The sequence below is a fragment of the Macaca fascicularis genome, chromosome 11 (genome assembly GCF_037993035.2).
Source record: "Macaca fascicularis isolate 582-1 chromosome 11, T2T-MFA8v1.1".
In the NCBI taxonomy this organism is placed as follows: domain Eukaryota; kingdom Metazoa; phylum Chordata; class Mammalia; order Primates; family Cercopithecidae; genus Macaca; species Macaca fascicularis.
Window position 1 is genome coordinate 128,871,681 of NC_088385.1, and position 21,455 is coordinate 128,893,135.

General features: G+C 56.2%; 1 protein-coding gene and 1 pseudogene across 4 annotated transcripts; both read right to left on the minus strand.

Annotated features, from left to right (window-relative positions):
• Nucleotides 1-464: 464 nt before the first annotated feature.
• RHOF (ras homolog family member F, filopodia associated) lies at nucleotides 465-17,264 on the minus strand. 4 transcript variants are annotated; one of them, XM_065524954.2, is made up of 5 exons: nucleotides 17,104-17,264; nucleotides 16,762-16,849; nucleotides 3,658-3,767; nucleotides 3,445-3,579; nucleotides 465-2,262 (listed from the first exon to the last, which is right to left on the minus strand). In XM_065524954.2, the coding sequence occupies exons 1-5, from the start codon at nucleotides 17,239-17,241 to the stop codon at nucleotides 2,098-2,100; spliced, it is 636 nt and encodes a 211-aa protein (XP_065381026.1). In that variant the 5' UTR covers nucleotides 17,242-17,264; the 3' UTR covers nucleotides 465-2,097. The 4 variants fall into 4 exon arrangements, with proteins under 4 accessions (XP_065381026.1, XP_073864240.1, XP_073864241.1 ...); XM_074008139.1 differs by lacking the exon at nucleotides 3,445-3,579; XM_074008140.1 differs by lacking the exons at nucleotides 16,762-16,849; nucleotides 17,104-17,264 and adding an exon at nucleotides 12,144-12,271.
• A 1,589-nt stretch (nucleotides 17,265-18,853) lies between these two features.
• Nucleotides 18,854-20,421, minus strand: LOC107126798 (uncharacterized; annotated as a pseudogene).
• Nucleotides 20,422-21,455: the final 1,034 nt, after the last annotated feature.

A 21,455-nucleotide genomic window follows, 5' to 3' on the forward strand; every position in this document is an offset into this window, starting at 1 on the left:
TTTTTTAGTAGAGATGGGGTCTCGCTATGTTGCCCAGGCTGGTCTCCAACTCATGGGCTCAACTGATCCTCCTATCTTGGCCTCCCAAAGTGCTGGGATTACAGGTGTGAGCCACTGTGCCTGGCCTGATTACATTTTTAAAATGAGATTTCCCCTCTCCTACAGTGAGATTCCACATAAAAATCCAGATTTCTGCTTTCCCTAGAAAAATGAACCTGGCAACATCCCCATGGCACAGGATGCCTGCTCTCCAGTTGCCACAGGCCACGCCACTCCCAAATGCCTGCCCTTCATTCTGGTCTCCTTTCTGACCCTTTTTAGGCCCCTGCTTTTGCCCTAGATTAGCAGTCAGCTAGCTGGCTATAAAGGGTCAGATGGCAGCTATTTTTGAGTTTTATGGGCCAGGTGGTCTGTGTGGCAGCTGCTCTTGCCTGCAGCCACAGAAAAGGCAGTGCACAAAGGAATGGGTGTGGCTGTGTTCCAATAAAACTTTATTTACACATCAGGCTGTGGCCAGATGTGGCCCACAGGCTGTAGTTTTCGGACCTCTACCTTAGACTATCACGAGGCCGTGAGTTCTTCGAGAACAAGAGCTCCTTGGTTGATTCCCCAGGGGACAGCAGGGCCTTGGGAACCTGGGTGGGGTGGGGAGGGTCTCAGAAGGCTTCTTCCTTTGGTGACCTGACTTCTCAGAAGCTCAGGCTTAGCTGACACCCCAGCACTGGGCCAGGGAGGCCGAGGCAAGAGATACCGGGAAGGCTAGGAGTCACCTGAAGCCGTTATCCCATCTTAGGCGGCACCCAATCCTAGGTGCACTCCAGAGCCAAGCAGCTTGTGACCTCTGGTAGGCACCGGAATCCCCTGGGATACTTGTTTTAAAAGTCCTGGGCCGGGTGCAGTGGCTCACGCCTGTAATCCCAGCACTTGGGACGCCAAGGCGGGTGGATCACAATGTCAGGAGTTTGAGACCAGCCTGGCCAATATGGTGAAACCCCGTCTCTACTAAAAATACAAAAAAATTAGCCGGATGTGGTGGTGCGCGCCTGTAATCCCAGCTACTTAGGAGGCTGAGGCTGGAGAATCACTTGAACCCAGGAGTTGGAGCTTGCAGTGAGCCAAGACCGTACCACTGGACTCCAGCCTGGGCGACAGAATGAGACTCTGTCCCAAAAAAAAAAAAAAAAAAATTCCCAGACCCTCGGCCCCAGACCTTCCCAAAGGAGACTCGGGGATTAGGTATCTGGCTGTTGGTGACACAGGTGGTCTGTGAACCAGTTCTGAGAAACTGTCCTGTGCGGACAGAGGGTAGACCCCATCAGTTCTCATAGGAGGCCGGGGTGTCTCGCCTCCTGAACTCCACAGGCTGGTAGAAGCGAGGCTTGAGGACTAAATGGGCCAGTCCTGTCCTGGTGATGAGACCTTGAAGAGATGGTCAGATGGGTGGTCCAGGGTATACTTTTAACAACTGAGAAGCCATTTTTTCTGCCCCCTGGGCACATGTGCCCAGCTCTGCAAAGACAGTGGCCAAGCTGAAGACAAGTCTTCCATGTGGGGTGGAGATGGGAGGGGCGGGTGCCAGCCCCTCCACCGGGCTGCGGCCTGTGTTCTCCTGATAGGCCCAGCCCCCTCGGTGGCCCCCATGTTCCTGGGGGAAGGAAGGAAGGAGCTGGAGGATACAGCGGTGCCTATCTCGGGAGCCCAGGGAGGTGGGGACACAGGAGTGGCAGGCTTGGGGCGCCTGCATGGAACAGTGCCAGGTCCACGTTTACCCACCACCAGATGGACTTTTTCATTTCAAGCATAACTTGAGTCTGCACTGAGGAGACACTCATGGTGGGGGTGGCTGTGATGAGGGCCCTTCCGAGTCCCGAGAACAGACACTGGCTCCTGCACCCACATCACCACCCCGTCCCAGGGTTAGCCTGGAGGGGAGTTTGTGGTCAGAGCCCCAGTCAGGAGAGAGTTCCAGAATGTTCCAAGAGTCTAGCTGCAGGCCCCAGACACCGTGAGCTGGAGGGTCGGGATGGGGCAGCCTCCCTGGTGCAGTCAGCACCTGGGGCCCCTGTCAGTGCTGTCGTGAGGTGTGTCCGCCCTGGGTCAGAGCAGCAGGCAGAGCCGGTGCTTCTTGTGCCGCTGCGCCTTCTTCAGAGCGCTGAGAGCCACCTTGGCGGCCTCCCGGAAGACGTCCTCCACATTCTCACGAAACTTGGCGGAACATTCCAGGTAGAGAGCAGCTCGGATCTGTTCGCAGGCGCTCAGGCCCTGGGTGGGAGGAGAAGCCAGCATTAGGTGAGGGGCCCCTGGAGGTCTCCTGGAACCACCTGGTGGGTTTGGGACTGGTTCTGAGGACTCTCCAGGGGTGGAGGCCTTGTTTTGGGCCTGTCGCCTCCATCCTGGCTGGCCCTCACAGTGTGGGTGGAATGGAGGGACAGTGCAGTGCATCCCCCAGGTTGGAAGAAGCCCTGTCCAGGCCCCCACCCCGGCCTCTCTCCAGCTCCAGGCAGGGAGGGGCTGAATCCTGACACCCGGGGTTGGTTCCCCCAGGTGTGTCTCCCAGGCCTGTGAGAAGAGTTGGAGGCCTCAAGACAGGACTTCCAGCCACCTCTCTCCTCTGAAAGTACAACTTAGGCAAATGAATTTGCCCTTTTATTTATTTATTTTTGAGGTGGAGTTTTGCTCTTGTTGCCCAGGCTAGAGCGCAGTGGCACGATCTTGGTTCATCACAACCTTCATCTCCCAGGTTCAAGCGATTCTCCTGCCTCAGCCTCCCAAGTAGCTGGGATTACAGGCATGCGCCACCACGCCCGGCTAATGTTGTATTTTTAGTAGAGATGGGGTTTTTCCATGTTGGTCAGGCTGGTCTTGAACTCCTGACCTCAGGTGATTCGCCTGCCTTGGCCTTACAAAGTGCTGGGATTATAGGCGTGAGCCACTATGCCCAGCTGAATTTGCCCTTATTAATGGTTATTTCTTGTGAAAGTTTCTTTTTGCCTTTACATTCCTTTTATTCTGTTTATTCCCCCATGCCTCACCCAAAGAGTTGCACGGTCAATTGGCCCTTTCAAACAAGGCAGACAGCACAGCACAGGACAGGACAGCGGCTCATAGCACAGAATTTGGAGTGCAGTGCATGGGACCAGATCCTGGCTCCACTTCTGGCTAGCTCTGTGACCCTGGGCAAGCTGCTTAACCTCTCTGGGCCTCATTGTCTCCCGTGTAAACTGGGGGATGTGAACAGCACCTGCCTGAGTCCTACGGATTGAGAGTAGTCGTGTAAAGTGCTCAGGTTCACAGGCCATCAATACTAATATTTAGAAATTATTCTTAGAATCCTGCTTCCCTCAGCTCCCTGAAAGGCCGCTAAGGCACCCCAGTTGCAGAGGCCAAAGGTCTGGGAGGCTTTACAGCCACAGCTGCGCCCCAGGGTCTTGGCCCCTGGCCCACCTGCATGTAGGTGATGGGCTCCAGCTGGGCAGCCCGGAGCTTCCGCAGCTGCTCCTTGTCCTTCCTCAGGTCTGTCTTGCAGCCAATGAGCACCATGGGGATCCCGCGGCAGAAGTGCGTGACCTCAGGGAACCACTGTGGAGGGAGGAGGCAGGGGATGAGGGGTGCAGCCGGGCCCAGATGTGGGGCCACCACCCAGGAGACCAGCCTCACCTTGATGAGGACGTTGTCGTAGCTGGTGGGGTTCATGACGTCATAGCAGATGAGCACGAGGTGGGTGTTCTGGTAGGACAGGGGCCGCAGCCGGTCATAGTCTTCCTGCCCTGAAAGCAGAGAGCAGGGTGGGTCAGGGGACGTCCCCTGTCTGGACTCTGATGGGTGAAGGGGAAGGGGCCAGACAAGTGACCCTGCCTTAAGGCCTCAATTTCCTCATCTATACAATGGGCAGCAAGCCAGGAGTGGTGGCACAGGCCTGTGGTGCCAGCTACTCGGGAGGCTGAGGCTGGAGGATCGCTTGAGCCCAGGAGGTCGAGGCTACAGTGAGCTGTGATCATGCCACTGCACTCCAGCCTGGGTGACAGAGCAAGACCCTGTCTCTTAACAACAGAACCCATGAGTGGCAGCCCCCCAGTTCTGGATGGTGGTAAAGAATCCTCGAGATCAAACCCACGCAGTGCTGAGAGCTTGGCCTGATTCTAGGGCTGGGGCTGGAGAAACTGCTAGCGATGATGCCGATAGCCAATGTGATCCCCCTGCCCTGATGCTTAGGGGCAGAGCGCAGACTGGAACCCTCCCCTTCCCAAAGATTCAGACCTGTGCGGCTGGGTGGACTCACAGTGTCCCCAAGTCCCGAGAGGCTGGTGTCTGGCTTCAACCTCCAGCTTCTCGGGTTCTGATGCAGTCGGCTGAGTTCCCTGCCCATTCTTGCAAGCACTAGGAGGCGGGTGGTGGGTTGCTGGGAACAGCACCTAAGCGCCCTCCCCACCCAGATTCACAGAGCATACTCCTGGGGGGATACTTTAATCCTGATGCCTGGCCCTGCCCCAACACGAGCTGAATCCAAACACCGATCTAGGCTTGAGCTTGGTTGGGTTTGCTTTTTTTTCCCCTTCTTTATAAGCAATTCTTTGTAACTTTTTATATTGACAGTTTCAAACTTACAGTAAAATTGCAACAAAGAGTGTGAAGAGCTCTGACTGTGATTCACCACCTGTTTGCATCGGCCCCTCTGGCTTTATCTGGAGACAGACACTTCTGTTTCTCCCTATCAGGGCACGGTAACTGCAGACCCCTGCCTCTTCACCCCTTAGCTTGGCGCCATCTGCTGAGAACAAGGGCATTCTCTCCCCTGCCCCAAGCCCAGGAAACCGCATGGACTCTGCATTCTAATCCGATCCACAGGCCATAGTCCGATTTTGACCATTTCACCAATATCGTCCTTTATTTTTTTCCCTGTTGAGGAGCCGGCCCAGCCCAGGGTTCTACACTGCACTTAGTCATCATGCCCCGGTATTTTTTTAAAATCCCCACAGTGAGAACTGAGAGCTTTTCAGGCTCATTGGTGACCAGCCCCCCACCCCTCGACTTCCTTCCACTGAACAAGGGACTTGGAGGCCCAGGAATCCCCCTACCCCGTCCTCAGCTGCTGCAGGTGCTGGGCGGTGCCAGCCTGCCCTCCGCTCCCTCCCTGGCAAACACCTCTTAGGACAAGTGGCCTCTCCACGGAGCACTGCCAGGCCATGTCTGCTCCTGCCGCTTTGCTGGTGACAGGGTGTGGCTACCCTCTCCCCACTGGCTCCCCCTCAACCCAGGGACCTCCAGAAGTCCTTGGCCAGCTCCACCATGGAACAGCGCTTAAGGGTGAGGTCATTAGAGGCAGATGAGACACGTGTTCAAATCCCAGCTCTGCCCCCACTGGCTGTGTGACCTTGACTTAGACAGGACTGCGGTGGGAGTCTTGGCTTCCCTACCTGGAACATGAAAATCATAAAATCTACCTCATGGGGTTGTCACCAGCCAAGGCAGGCCATTATACTCTAGCCTGGGTGACAAAAGCGAAAATCTGTCTCAAAAAAAATAAAAATAAAAAATGAATGAACATGAAGCATTCAACTTCTCAGTTGCACAAGCCACATTTCAGGTGATGAACTGCCACCCGGGGCCATAAAAGAGTGTTCAGTGAACAGAAGCCACCAGGACAGCAACGGCTGGGCCAGGAGGGCTGTCCATGCCAGTGTCCCCTGACACTGGGCAGAGCAAGGTCTCAGACCTGAACCACCCCCCCGACAAAGCTAGAGACGTCCTTGTAAGACACTGGGAAACTGACCTGCATGCTATTCAAGCCCCTTTCCTGTCCCCAGCTGTCCCTTCTCGGTAACCTCTGTCCACATCTTCCTAAATCTGTGCTATCCAACAGGGTAGCCACTAGCCCCATTAATTAACTTGAATTAATGAATTAACATTGGCTGGGCACAGTGGCTCACACCTGTAATCCCAACACTTTGGGAGGCCGAGGCGGGCAGATCACCTGAGGTCAGGAGTTCGAGACCATCCTAGCCAACATGGTGAAACCCCCGTATCTACTAAAATACAAAAATTAGCCAGGTGTGGTGGTGGGTGCCTGTAGTTCCAGCTACTTGGGAGGCTGAAGCTGGAGAATCACTTCAACCCAGGAGGCAGAGGTTGCAGTGACCGGAGATCACGCCATTGCACTCCAGCCTGGGTGACAAGAGCGAAACTCTATCTCAGAAAAAAATAAAATTAAAAAAAAATGAATGAACATGAAGCATTCAGCTCCTCAGTTGCACAAGCCACATTTCAGGTGATGAACTGCCACCCAGGGCTCATGGCCAATACAATGATTGGTGCAGGTGCACGGCATTTCCTCCACTGCAGAAAGTTCTACTGGACAGCAGGGCCCTGTCTACTGCTGGCCACTGTCCCCCCCCCGCCCTGCCCCATTCCTACACCATCCTCATCTAAGCCCTCATCTGTCCCTCTTCCCTGGCCTACAGCCCTTCGATGAATCCATTATCCACCTGACAGCTGGATGGATCTTAAAACACAAGTCCTATCCTGCCCCCCTCTCCACAACAGAAGCATCTTCAATGACTCCCTATTGCCCCCCCCCCATTTTTTTTTTTTTTTGAGACAAGAGTCTCGCTCTGTCACCCAGGCTAGAGTGCAGTGTCCCAATCTCAGCTCACTGCAACCTCTGCCTGCCGGGTTCAAGCAATTCTGCCACAGCCTCCCAAGTAGCTGAGATTACAGGCGCTTGCCACCACGCCTGGCTAATTTTTGTTTGTTTTGTTTTGTTTTTGAGACAGTTTTGTTCTTGTTACCCAGGCTGGAGTACAATGGCACGATCTCGGCTTACCACAACCTCCACCTCCCAGGTTCAAGTGATTCTCCTGCCTCAGCCTCCTGAGTAGCTAGGACTACAGGCACGTACCACCACGCCCAGCTAATTTTGTATTTTTAGTAGAGACGGATTTCTCCATGTTGGTCAGGCTGGTCTCGAACTCCTGACCTCTGGTGATCTGCTCACCGCAACCTCCCAAAGTGCTGGGATTACAGGCATGAAATTTTTGTATTTTCTTAGTAGAGAAAGGGTTTCACCATCTTGGCCAGGCTGGTCTTGAACTCCTGACCTCTGGTGATGCGCCTGCCTCGGCCTCCCAGAGTGCTGGGATTATAGGCATGAGCCACCATGCCTGGCCCCTATTGCTCTTTGTATAAAATCCAAACATCTCCCCTGGTTCACCTGACTTCATCTTCTGCCACACCCACTTGCTCACTGCAGTCCAGTCAAAGCGCCACCTCACTGTTTCTCAAACCCACGAAGCTCTCATGCCCCGGCCTTTGTGCTTGCTGCTCCACAGGACTGGAAGGTCCTTCCCCCATTGCTCTTTTCACCATTTTCTCCCTAGCATTTTATTCTTAAACATCCAGATTAAACGGCTACATTTTTTCCCTTTTGAGGATAACTGCCTGCCCTCTGCATCTGCCTTTATAATAATACATCCTATACTCTATGCAGTTTTCAGGGTGCTTTAGTCTAGAAATGATTAAGAAATCCTTGGCAAGGCGTGATGGCTCATGCCTGTAATCCCAGCACTTTGGGAGGCTGAGGCAGGTGAATTATGAGGTCAAGAGATCGAGACCATCCTCGTCAACATGATGAAACCCTGTCTCTACTAAAAATACAAAAATTAGTTGGGCGTGGTGGTGTGAGCCTGTAGTCCCAGCTACTCGGGAAGCTGAGGCAGGAAAATTGCTTGAACCTGGGAGGTGGAGGTTGCAGTGAGCCAAGATCACGCCACTGAACTCCAGCCTGGCGACCGAGCGAGACTCAGTCTCAAAAAAATAATAATAATAATAAAAAAAGCTGGGCACGGTGGCTCACGCCTGTAATCCCAGCACTTTGGGAGGCTGAGGCAGGGGGATCACGAGGTCAGGAGTTCGAGACCAGCCTAACCAAGATGGTGAGACCCCATCTCTACTAAAAATACAAAAATTAGCTGGGCGTGGTGGCAGGTGCCTGTAATCCCAGCTACTCCAGAGGCGAAGGCAGGAGAATTGCTTGAACCTGGGAGGTGGGGGTTGCAGTGAGCCCCAAGATCATGCCACTATACTCCAGCCTGGGTGACACAGCGAGACTTCGTCTCAAAAAGGAAAAAAAAAAAAAATCCTTACATGACAGCCAGATGTGGCAGGGAAATGATGAACACTCGCACTGCATAGGAAAAGCCTGAGAGTCACAGCAGTGAAGTGACTCGCTTGAGGTCAGTGACTCAGTGACTGGGCCAGGAGTTAACCCCAGCTCATGAAATTCCAAGTGGGATGTTCCTTCTGCTGATACACACTAACGTGTATTGTGCAAAAATAGGTTCTGGTCCTTAAAGATGTAACAATGGGGTTCATAGTTCTGGCATAACATATTCCCTTTTACAACTATGGCAGGAGCGAACAGGTACAGTAGTCCCCCCAACCCACAAGGGTGGATTCCAAGACCCCCAGTGGATGTATGAAACCACGGACAGTCTAGAACCCTAGATATGCTGTTTTTTTCTATATGTACACACCTATAAGCCAGCTTAGTTTATGACTTAGGCACAGTAAGAGATTAACAACAACAATAATAAAATAAAACGGGGCCAGGCACCATGGCTCACACCTGTAATCCCAGCACTCTGGGAAGCCGAGGCGGGCGGATCACTTGAACTCAGGAGTTCAAGACCAGCCTGGCCTGTTACCGAGCCAGCTGCTGACTGACTCATGGGCAGGTGGTGTCTCCAGCAGGGATACACAGAGGAAGGGGCGAATCACATCCCGGGTGGGATACAGCGGGACCGCGCGCAATCTCATCACGCTACTCAGCGCGGTGCATGATCTCAAATTTATGAATTATTTCTGGAATTTTCCATTTAATACTTTCAGACCTCAGGTAACTGAAACTACAGAAAGTGAAACCTCGGATAAGTTTATAAAATGGAGCCCCCTTGGACGGCTTCTCTCATTTCTTTTTTTCTTTTCTTCACTTCTTTACTTTTTTTTTTTTTTTTTTTTTGGAGACAGGGTCTTGCTCGGTTGCCCAGGCTGGAGTGCAGTGGCACGACCTCGGCTCACTGTAAGCTCCACCTCCTGGGTTCAAATGGTTCTCCTGCCTCAGCCTCTTGAGTAGCTGGGACTAAGGCAGGTGCCAACATGCCTGGCTAATTTTTTTTGTATTTTTATTATTTTATTTTATTTTTGAGAGAGAGTCTCACTCTGTCACCCAGGCTGGAGTGCCGTGGTGCGATCTTGGCTCACTGCAACCTCCGCCTTCCAGGTTCAAGCAATTCTCCTGCCTCAGCCTCCCATGTAACTGGGACTACAGGTGCCCGCCACCACGCCAAGCTAATTTTTTGTATTTTTAGTAGAGGCGGGGTTTCACTGTGTTAGCCAGGATGGTCTCAATCTCCTGGCCTCGTGATCCACCCGCCTCAGCCTCCCAAAGTGGTGGGATTACAGGTGTGAGCCACAGCGCCCGGCTTTCTTTTGTATTTTTAGTAGAGACGGGGTTTCACCATGTTGGCCAGGCTAGTCTCAAACTCCTGACCTGAGGTGATCCACCTGCCTCAGCCTCCCAAAGTGCTGGGGTTACAGGCATGAGCTGCCACGTCTGTCAAGGTTGTTCCACTCTTGTCACACACAGCAGAGACAAGGGTTGAGACTTGCCCACTGGGTTTGGCAACTACAGCCTGCAGTGACATCAGGACAGGAGGTGGCGGGGCAGGCATCAGGCTGCAGCGGGTGAAGGAAGAAGTCAGCCCCGGAGCGCTGGAGGCAATCACAGCCTGCCTGCCTCTCCTGGGGCCTCTGCCCTTGCTGTTCACTCCTCCAGGAGGTTCTTTCAACAGGGAACAGTGTGGCTCCTTCCCTCCTCTCCTTCAGGGCTCTATGGAATGTCACCTCCTCCCAGAGACCTTTCCTGACTGCTCTGAAACAGCCTCCTTGGCAGTCTGCCACGTGACGGGGGCTTTACTCATGCCTCTCACCCCTACCTGATTTCACAATACTTCTCTGGGGCCAGGCGGGGTGATTCACACCTGTAATCCCAGCACTTTGGGAGGTGGAGGCAGGTGGATCACTTGAGGTCAGGAGTTCGAGACCAGCCTGGCCAACATGGTGAAACCTCATCTCTACCAAAAATACAAAAATTAGCCGGGTGTGGTGGTGGGCACCTGTAGTCCTAGCTACTTGGGAGGCTGAGGCTGGAGAATCGCTTGAACCTGGGAGGCTGAGGTTGCGGTGAGCTGAGATCGTGCCATTTCACTACAGCCTGGGGGACAGAGCGAAACTCTGCCTCAAAACAAAAACAAAAATAAAAAACAAAAAAACAGTAACTCTCTGGGTGTTTTTGTTTGCCTCTCGGGCGGGCAGGAACCACCTCTGTGCTGTTCACTGTTGTGCCCCTGGGAACACAGGTGAGCGCAATACACATTCGGTGAAGGAAGGCTCAAAGGAAGGAGTGGGTGAAGAGGGTTAATAGTCATCTCTCCGGCTTTAGGTGCCCCTGCAGCCTTGGCAAGGGCATTCCACTTCCTGACCTGTGTTCATTCAAGCAGTCCCCCTGGGAGGTACGCTGGGCGGGGACAGTTCTTCCTGTTGAGAGCCCAAGTGGTGGAGGGGGACTTCGTCAAGGTCAGAGACAAGCACCCTGTGAGCCAGAGGCCAACCACTCCCCAAGGTCAGCTGCCTGCCAGGCCATTCTAAAAGCACCAGTTCTTCCAGGAAGCTGTCCCCAGCCTTCCCAGCTGGGAATTAACCTCTGGGCCTCAGTTTCCTCATCTGTGAAATGGAGATGCGGGGCCGGGCGCGGTGGCTCAAGCCTGTAATCCCAGCACTTTGGGAGGCCGAGACGGGCGGATCACAAGGTCAGGAGATCGAGACCATCCTGGCTAATACGGTGAAACCCCGTCTCTACTAAAAAATACAAAAAAAAAACCTAGCCGGGCGAGGTGGCGGGCGCCTGTAGTCCCAGCTACTCAGGACGCTGAGGCAGGAGAATGGCGTGAACCCGGGAGGCGGAGCTTGCAGTGAGATGAGATCCGGCCACTGCACTCCAGGCTGGGCGACAAAGCAAGACTCTGTCTCAACAAAAAAAAAAAAAAAAAAAAGAAATGGAGATGCGAAAAGTGAGTGAGCCTTGATGACAGTAATAATAAAGATGTTTAATATCGACTCTCTCTCTCTCATATAAAAGTCACGGTCTAGGCCGGGCGCCGTGGCTAATGCTTGTAATCCCAGCACTTTGGGAGGCTGAGGCGGGCAGATCACTTGAGGTCAAGAGTTCAAAACCAGCCTGGGCAACATGATGAAACGCTGTCTCTACTAAAAATACAAAAATTAGCTGGGCGTGGTGGCACATGCCTGTAATCCTAGCTACTTGGGAGGCTGAGGCAGGAGAATCACTTGAGCTAGGGAGGCAGAGGTTGCAGTGAGCTGAGATCAAACCACTACACTCCAGTCTGGGCAACAGAGTGAGACTCTGCCTCGGGAAAAAAAAAAAAAAAAAGGGTTTTGCTCTGTTGCCCAGGCTGGAGCGCAGTCGTGTGATCACAGCTCACTCCAGCCTCAATCTCCTGGGCTCAAGCCATCTCCTGCCTCAGCCTCCTGAGGAGCTGGGGCTGCAGGAGTGGACCACTGTGATTCTGGCAGCACCTATGCATGAAGGCTTCTGTGTTACATGCCAGGTCTAGCTCGAAGCCATTCACCTGGGTTAACTCATCTTTCCCCCAAAAACCCTACAAGGTAGACACTATTGTTGGCCCCATTTTACAGGCTGAGAAACGGAAGCATAGAGAGCTGGAGTGACTTGCCCCAGGCCACACAGTTAAGGGGAAGCTTTGTAAATAACAGAGGACCCTGCTGGGGTATTTTTTTTTTCTTAGCCTACCTCAGAAAACAGGAAGGAATCCTCACCCTACTTGTCCCAGTCCTGACCAGGTGAGGAAAAATGTCAGCCCTCTCAAGAAAGAGGGCCTCTGGGAAGGGAGAGGCAGCCAGCTCTGACTCCAGCGCCTCCTCCAGGTTGCCGTCCTGGCTTGACTCTGCCCAACCCAGCCTTCCCTAGAATTCAGTGTGGGCGGATGTACTTCCGTGTGCACCAATCCCATGCCCACTTGGGGATGGGGGAGTGTACTGTTAATAAATACCTTCTCTCATATGAGTCGGGGGTCAGGTTCCATTCACTGATGCACATTCTGGGCGGGACTGTTCAGGGCAGCCTCCACATCTCGAATTGACGCCCACATTTCCCTCTCTGGGTGTCAATTTCCTTATCTGGGAGAGGGGGTGATAACAGTGATAACCCCACCCCTAATCTGGAAGGTGAAAGCCCAGGAGAAGGGAGGCAACACTTGGAGCTTGGAGCTTGGAGCTTGGGGCCGGAGCGGTGCTGGTGCCGGTGCGGGGCCGGGGGCGGGGGCAGAGTCGGGGGCAGTGCCGGGAGGCAGGAAGAAGGCTATTGGGTTACTCTTGAAACAGAAACTTCCAGGAGAAGTTAATAGCCTGGCATGGCGGGGGGTCAGAACCTCCAGAATCTTTGGACCCAGAAGCTTTAGGGGCCTCCCAGCCACCAGGTGATACCATTACCCTCTACATTCTACAAAAATGATCCTGGGGCTGAAAGGGTCCATGTCACCTGCCCGTAGTCACAGGGGGGCCCATCCAGCCACTGCAGATGGGCTTAGAGATTAAAACAGCCCAGGAGACCAGGCATGGTGGCTCACACCTGTAATCCCAGCACTTTGGGAGGCTGAGGTGAGAGGATCACTTGAGCCCAAGAGGCTGAGGCTGCAGTGAGTTATGATCATGCTACAGACTCCAGCCTGGGTGACAGAGCGAGACCCTGTCTCTAACCACAGCCCCCACCCACCAAAAAAAACCAAAAACCAAAAACCAAAAAAACCCAGGAATTATACGCAAAGGATGCACGTGCTTCTGGTGAGGAAGTCTCTAGGCCCGTGAAGCCGCCCATCGTCCTGACGTACACTTGGGCGGTGCTGCGGCAGGGCTGGGGGAAGGGAGGCTCATGCCGCACACGGGGCTATTTTCTTGGTGGGATGAGGCTTTGCCAAGGCAGTCCTGCTTCCAGGGACAGGGGTCTCTGAGGCCCAGGGCAGAGTTAAGGAGAGAAGACCTCAAATCTTCAGGAGGACACACAGGGCAGGTGGCCCCCAGCTCCAGCTGGGGCGTTGGTCAGGGAGGGGTGCTGGCAGCGTGAGAAGGGAAGCTGACAGAAGAGGAACCCACTTTTACTCACTCTGCTGGGGGCCCACCTGTGCCTCCCCAGGAAGACAGGGGCTGCGCAGCCCCAGCTGGGAGTTGAGACCACCTTCTGGGTGACCCCAGCCGTGGCTCAGCCCAGGCCTCCGGTGCTTCTGGGGCTCACGACGCCCACCTGTCCCTGGTTACTTGTCTTAGCAACTCCTACTCCATTGCCCGCCAATTTTCTTTCTGTTCCCATCTCAGGCTGAGAAGGGGACCACTGCTCCCAGGGCAACCCCCACCCCATTCTGTGCCCCTCCAACCCTGGACCCCACACCTTGGCCCCGATAAGCTCAGTCTCCCATCTGCGTCTTCACAGCCCACCACACCCCGCCTCTCCCTGCCCAGGAAACTTCAGACTTCACCGCAGCTTCCTGCCTCAGAGGATGTCGGGGCCCGGGTGAGGCCAACAGAGCAGTGGGTGCCACGGCCCCCGCCCCTTCCCCTCTGAGCCCTGAGAGCCCTGTCACCCCATCTGTCCACCCTCCGCTGTGGTGTCCGTAACTACTTCCTCAGGATGGAGACAGCCAGACAGGCCTTCCACCAGGGCTCCTGTGGGCAGGTCTGGGTGTGGAGAAATTCAGCCTCCGAGAGCCACCCCTGTCTCACAGCTCTGGTGGCCACCAGTTGGGAAGACGCCCCTTCCGCCACTGGGTGTAGCCCATTGGGTTCTAGAACTTTCTACAGCTACGTTTACTAGACTCATTTCTGGCTTGGCCATTCCCTTACCCTCCTGGCCTTTTGCCTCTCTCTATGTGACCTCCTGGCCATGGCTTTCTGTCATGTTCTCCCGAGAGCCGTCCACCTGCAGGCAGAGATAAATCATCTCCGGCATTCGGATCTATTACCCATTCATTCCATCACCTTCCAAGCCTTGCTCCATGACAAGCACTGGGACCTGGGCTCTCCCTGGTGGCACTCACTGACCAGGGGATTTCCTCCTATGAGCAGGCCTTCCCCGGTCATGGGGGGACACCCCCTACAGGGAGCAGCCAGATTTCTTCTCCCTGGGTACCCCTCCTTGGTCTGTCAGACTATGAGGCCAACCTCCTCCCATGAGCCCTGCTTCTCTGCTGCTTGGAAGAGACTTGCCAGGGAAGATAGATCTCCCCACTGCAGCAGGGGCTGGGGGCCAGCTCGGGGCATGGCACTGTAGATTCCAAAGCACAGGATCGAGCTAGGGCTGGGCAGGGATGGTAGAAGGGTCTTTTTAATTTTTTTTAATTTTAATTTTTTGAAACAGGGTCACGCTCTGTTGCCCAGGCTGGAATGCAGTGGCGTGATCTTAACTCACTGCAACCTCTGCCTCCTGGGTTCAAGCAATTCTCCTGTGTCAGCCTTCCAAGTAGCTGGGACTATAGGCGTGTGCCACTATGCCTGGCTAATCTTTGTATTTTTTGTATTTTTAGTAGAGATGGGGTTTCGTCATGTTGCCCAGGCTGGTCTTGAACTCCTGGCTTCAAGCAATCCTCCTGCCTCAGCCTCCCAAAGTGCTAGGAAACGGAGTCTCGCCCTGTCGCCCAGGCTGGAGTGCAATGGCACAATCTCGGCTCACTGCAAGCTCCACCTCCTGGGTTCAAATGATTCTCCTGCCTCAGCCTCCTGAGTGGCTGGGATTACAGGTGCCCGCCATCATGCCCAGCTAATTTTTGGATTTTTAGTAGAGATGGGGTTTCACCATGTCGGGCAGGTTGGTGGACATAATATATTAATCTGATTTAATCCTCATGACCCTCTTGGTGCTCATGACAGATCATGAAACTGAGGCCCAGACATCCCCAATGATACGTAGCCAATAGAGCTGCGGTCAAAGCCCAGATCTGACTCCAAAGAGGGTGGCAGGAACAGGATGGGACCGTGGATGGGATCCCCATAGTGCCGGTGGTCGCCTGCTCCTGGTAACTGTAGCAGGGGATGCTCCGCCATCCCTCCGGTAGCAGCTCTTTGCACAAGTTCTTCCTACATCACCTTGCAGCTTTCCAGAATCTCCACACCACAATCTACTCTGACATGTTCCTTGAGCATCGCTCTCTGGGCAAGGCCAGAAAGGCCATCCCTGTTCTCATGATGTGGAGGCTGCCCTGCACAGTGAACCCCGGGACCTGATAGGGGAGGCCCTGCGGGCAGAGGAGGAGGAAAGAAAAAGCCTCCCGGCTCTTGCAGGGCAGTGGGCGGCTGTAAATGTCTCCACTCAGGAGCACTTGACTCAAAAAGTGGGTGAACAACCTTGCCCCTCCCTGGCTCCTGGACAAGAAACATGAAAGGAAAAGTGGCCCAGACCGTGACTCTTACTACCCTCTGGGCCACGCCTCGGGAATTCCTCTGATGTCTCAGCTCTCCCAGCTCACCAGGGGCTAGAGACAGGCCCTGTTTTGGGGGTGGCCCTAGAGGGCCCACATCCCACAAAGACAGGTTTCTCAGAGACCATGGTAGGACCTGCTGAAGTCGGAATGGAGGGGGCTCTGAGCTAGAACAGCCCCTTTTCGGGTCCTCTCCAAGGTCTACCTGGGGGTGGAGGTGTCTGGATTTTGGTTCCATCCTACGTCAGTGTCTGACCTCACCTCACACATACAAGGCTTGGCTGGCAGGAGAGGGCCACCTGGTGACGTGGTTCCCTGCAGGTCACTAAACACTGAGTCACAGAGGTGGGGTGAGGCCTCACCTGGGGATGTCAACCTTTGGTCCCCAATGTTGATGAAGCCCAGAAGGGAGTCAGGGTCCTCCCACTGACTGCGTTTCTCCCGTCCCCACCCCTCACAACACCGACTCCCAAGCAATTGCACATAAATCCGTAGACCACCCACGGGGGGCTGCAGGTGGCAGGCAGAGCCTGGTGTGGGGCCCCTGCCCCCAGTGCTCTGTTCCTTCCTCAGTTCATTTTCTACACTGTCTGGTTTTGTCCCAGGGAACTGGGAAAGCACAGAAATAATTGTAGCCACACAATTCCAGAACCACCAACTGCAAGCCATGGAATCCTGGGAGCTGCAGACACAGAACTCACATCCACAGGACCCCAGAGCCCCAGGCTGCAGAGCGCAGGCCACAGAGCCCTGGAGCCACAGGCTGATTTGCAGCCGGGAGCATCCCAGAACCACAGGACCCAGACACACAGCCCAGGCAATCCGAGCACCAGGGGGCTCAAATCTGCAGCCCACAGAGTCTGCAGAGACCACAGCAGGCAGCGCAGCAGTCCTGGAACCATGGGAGGCCCAAGAGCAGCCCACTGCTTTCTAGAACCACAAGAGAGGAACGAGCTGTGGGCTCTCAGCACAGAGCTGGGAGGGTGGCCCCGGAGTTCACCTCCTCCTCCACACTCTCCACTTACATATAGGGCTTGGCCTCTAGGGTCGCGCAGCCAGCGCCCCTGAGCGGCCTCCAGGAGTGAAGAGCCGGTCAGGACCCTGGCAAGGCTGCTGGGCGGGGACGCCCGGTGGGGGACGCCCGGGAGGGGAAACCCTTCGGGCGGGCGGACCCACGGAACCCCGGGGGCACAGGCCCACTCACCGGCCGTGTCGTAGAGATTCAGGGTGACCTCCTTGCTGCCAACGGTCACGCTGGCCGTGTACTTCTCGAACACCGACGGGGCATAGTGCTGCGGGAGAGGGGGTCGGTTGGTCCTTAGTGGGGCCTGCGGGGGCCAAGGTTCCAGCTAAACCCACTGTCCACCCCCCTCACTCGTCCCGGATCAGCACCCCCTCACCCCGCTGGGCTCTGGAATTCCCGAGGGGCGCCCCGGGGTGGCGGCCGCCTCTCCGTACTCGCGACGCCGGGGACCGAGGGTCGGGGCTCTGGGCTCAGGCTGAGGGGCGTCCATCGCCCCCACCCCAGCCCCGCTGCGGGCCTCACCTCGGGGAAGGAGCCCTGGCTGTACACCATGAGCAGCGAGGTCTTGCCGCAGCCGCCGTCACCCACGATCACGATCTTCAGTTCCTTCCTGCCCGGACCGGGGGCGGCGGTCGGGGCCGGGGTCCCGGGGGCATCCATAGCCCGGAGCCCGCAGCACTGGCGGCTGCGCGCCCGGCACTAGCTGAGCCAAGAGGTCGGGGGCGGGGCGGGGCCGGAACTAGCCCCGCCCACTCAGAGCGGCGCCACCTCCGCCAGGCAGCCTCCCGGCCGACCTCCCAGCCTCAGTTTCCTTTCTGCTAAGGTCCCAGCCCTGGGTGTGGGTATTCAGCTCTCAGTCCCAGGGATACTGCGGCACCGGAGAAACGGGGCTCAGCTGCGAGAGAAGCTCCCACCCCCATCCCACCGCCACCCTCTGCGCGTCACGGCGCGCCCCTCGCCGGCGAGACCCGATCGTGGCTGCCCAGCGACTCCAGGTGCCCCTGATTGGCAGGCTCCGCCTACGGCAGGGACCCTCTGATTGGCCGGCGCGGCCAGACAGGACCTCCCGGATTGGCTGGCTGTGCACCTGGTGCGAGGGGCCCCAGGCCTCGAGCTCCGGGAAGAGCCCAACTTTGCACTGCCCCAGCGGCGTGGCTTGGCGCATGTCCGCCTCTGGCCTCAGTTTCCCCACAGGAGGTAGCTGCGGTGGCACCAGGGAAGATGCTGACGCGAGGGTCGTGTCTGCCCACCTCGCCTGGGCTAGGGACGCCTGCGTGTACGCGGGTTCGGGGTGTGGAACTGGGCTCCGCTTACCCGCACCCCGACACCGGGCTGCAGGGTGGACGTCCAGCGCCCTCTGCCGGGCAATCGTCTCGGCGCCGGCCGCAGGTTGGCCCCAAACCACGAAGGGCGGGCGCCTCCTTCCGACAGGAGCCAGAGGCGCGAACCACGCAAGACGCCGTCAGGGAGGGGCAGGTTGGAGTAGCGCTAGTTGAAGTCAGCTTGATCCCTCTCCTTGAGCTTTGGAGACTAACCCCACACTCATCAAGAAATGTAAGAAAATGCGTTTCCTTGCCAGCAGCCACATGTCTTTCATCTCAGGAATCCCCCCAACTCTCCCGTCCCATGATCAAAACAGCTTTTGTTGAGCACTTACTGTAGGCAGTGCTATCCGGGCTGCTGGCTGAATCACCCGTAACCCCCACCTCTCGTCTTACCCCTCCCCCCGGGCAGGATGACTGCCCTCTGCACCAGCCAGGTGAGTGGACAGGGTGGCAGAGGGACCTCCCTGGAGCTGCTCCACGGCAGATAGGCACGGGAGCATGGCCGAGAGTTGGATCCTACCAGCTGGGGTAGAAGAGCCCATTTCTAACAAAACCTCAACAGCAGCATAGTTGGGGGCAATTGACCTTCCGTAGTTTCCGCAGATAGGGGCTGGCAGGACTCAAGATCTTTTTGCTGGCGATCCCACCCCAAAGACTCCCAGTTTTCAAGATCCCGGCAAGGCTCATGTAAACCTCACTTCGTGGAGGAAAACCGCCAACCTGGCAGTTCCATGGTCAAGGTTCTCAGCCGCTGCAAGGAAGGCACGGTCTGACCACCAGAGGGCAGCAGCGACCGCCCACAGAATCCCAAGACCACGGCAGAGCTGGGAAGGGGAGGCCAGAAGGCACCCCAGATACTCAGTGGACGCCCTCTCCGGGCACTGGGCAAAGGGGAGTCTCTTGGGTCAAGCACCCCCTAGACAAATGCACAGCAACTCATCCACTCCTTTTTCGCAACACGTTTATTGAGAGGCAGTTATGCTCCAGCTTTCCAGGAGGTCAGGTTGGGAGAGGGGAACCCTTTACAGAAGGCTGAGTGCTGGCTGGCACACTGGGCTTGGCAGCACTGGAGGGCAGGCAGGAAAAGTAGGGTGGGTAACCCGGCCTGACAAATGCACGGCAGCTAGAAAACCTCTTCAGGTTCTGGGGTGGCTGGGCCATGAGAGGGGAGGCCAGGCAGAGCTGTCAAGGTAACGGGGTTCAGATCATGGAGGAGTTGCCTGCCAGGCTCCATGGGACTGGGGGACAGGACAGGAGCACAGCCACCAGCCGGGCCCTGAGGTCCCCAGGGTGACCAGGGAGGAGCTGTGACTGGCTGGGGAGGCAGGGCTGGGGCCGAGGTTCCCTAGGACCACAGGAGGTAGCCAAGGCATTCCAGGTGGTGGAGGAAGAGGACCAGAAGCTGGTGAGTGCGTCACTCGAGCCCAAAGGGGGGCTCCTGACTGTCCTCAAAAGCCTCAGACCTCAGTGTCCACTTTTTCCATCCAAGAAATGGGGCTGTGAATCTCTGCTTATGACAGCACAAGCTGGCACGAAAGTGGAGGCCGGAAATGAGAACAAGTGTGCTTTCCCAGCCCGGCCTGGGCCCAGGCAGAACAGCCGATACTGGCCCCAGTCTGCCTACCCACCCCTGCTGGCCAGGAGGCTGGCAGAACCCCAGTCCCACCTGCCTGGAGCGCGTTTGATTTGGACTCGACTGTTGTGGTGATGGAAGGGGCTGGATCTGTAGCTAAAAATACCTCGGAGCTAAGCCAGCTGCTCGGAGCTTCCTCGGAGGCTGGGCCGTGCTGGGCCCGCTGAGGAACTGGGCACGCCCACCCAGGAGGCAGCTCCCTTACCTGCTAGAGGTTGAGGACCCGTGTCACTCCCCTTCCAGTCACCAGGAATTCCTGGAGAGTTTGAGAAGACAAGATTCTTTAAGCTGGTTCTTCACACAAGGGCTCTTGGGTCACTGAAGCCTGGGGGAGCGGCCGAGTGGCATTTGTGGGGGGGGTCAGCTCATCGGTGTCCACACCGGGGCCTACGCCATAGTGCGGCCAACAGGGAAACCAAGCCCCGGAGAGCTGCAGGGGCCTAGCCACTGCTGTGTTGTCAGAACAAAGCCCAGCCAGCCCCAGTGAGGCTGTGGCACCCACTTCCCTGGGTGCCTGAGAACCCTGCAGAGGGGCCACCCACATGAGGCAGGAGACACTGAGCCTTCAGGGATGAAGCTACTCCCTGAGGTCCCCGGGACGGGAGCTGGCCTGGCAAGTACATCTACCAAGCCCGAGCAGTCCCCCGGCCTTGGCTGCCCATGAGCACTTGGGGACGGGCCAGAGGCAAGGCCACTCCTTGAGTGCTAAAAGTTCCCCTCACAAAAGCCAGACTCAGCAACAACTCAGAACGTTATTGTCGGCCAGGCGCGGCGGCTCACGCCTGGAATCCAGCACTTCGGGAGGCCAAGGCGGGCGGATCACCTGAGGTCAGTTCAAGACCAGCCTGACCAACATGGAGAAACCCTGTCTCTACTAAAAATACAAAATTAGCCGGGCATGGTGGCACATGCCTGTAATCCCAGCTACTCTGAGGCTGAGGCTAAGAATCGCTTGAACTCTGGAGGCGGAGGCTGCGGTGAGCCCAGATGCACCATTGCCTGGTCAACAAGAGTGAAACTCTATCTCAAAAAAAAAAAAAAAAAAAATTATTGCCTATTGCCGGACCTGCTCCTCCCAGCGCTCAGGTGCAAGAGTTTGCTGGAGGTCACATGCCAGCTAGAGACGCAATGGGCCAGGCGACTTGAGATGGTGGGGCCGCCTCACTGCACAGCCTAGGCAGAGGCTGTGTCTCCACCCAGAGGGTCCGAAAGGTCACGTTCCGCACTAGGGTTCCGGGCAGAGGGGCCGGAAGAGGCGGGGACGCCAGCGACTCAGTAGTAATGCAAGTCCTGCCACCTCCTGGCCGGCCCTTCCGCTGGCGTGGCCCTCTCTCTGCAGGCCTCAGGGCCGGGCGCCAGGAGCAGCCCCGCCCCACGTTCGCTGGGTGACCAGTGGGTGGGGCGCCCTCGAGGGACCAGCAGGAACAGCAAGAGGACAAACTGCCCCACCCTCCCTGCCCCAGGAGGTGATGGTGGGGGGACAAAGAAAAGGGACCAAAGCACAGGGAGAGGGGACAGGGAGAGGGGTACAGTCCAGCCAGGTGGGTCCCGACACCGCGCTGAGAACCACATCCAGACCACAGATGAGCACCCAACAGCTCCCTGATTGGATCCAGGGAGGGGAGAAACTGGCTGGAGCCCTCCAGGGTGCAGCTGGGAGAGAGACGTACGTCAATTACTTAATTATCCAAAGCAGGTGGGGAGTAAAGACCCCACCCAGAGAGCAGCGAAGACTCTGCAGAGCCAAATGTAAAACAGGTTTCAGGGAGTATAGAAGAGGCTTTTGGGACATTAACAATGTGAACCTCAATTTTTATCAGGTGCTTTCGCCCTCTTGCTGTACTTGTGCAGAGGGGAGTCTGGGCAGGAACACCCTTCCCTCCCAGCAAAGGAGCTGGACCCAGGACAGCTCATCA

Coding starts and splice junctions, on each gene's coding strand:
- RHOF (XM_065524954.2), bottom strand. CDS start 17,241: ATGGATGCCCCCGGGACCCCGGCCCCGACCGCCGCCCCCGGTCCGGGC. Junction 3,580..3,657: donor ACGACAACGTCCTCATCAAG/GTGAGGCTGGTC, acceptor CTCCCTCCACAG/TGGTTCCCTGAGGTCACGCA. Junction 2,263..3,444: donor AGCCCATCACCTACATGCAG/GTGGGCCAGGGG, acceptor CCTCCCACCCAG/GGCCTGAGCGCCTGCGAACA.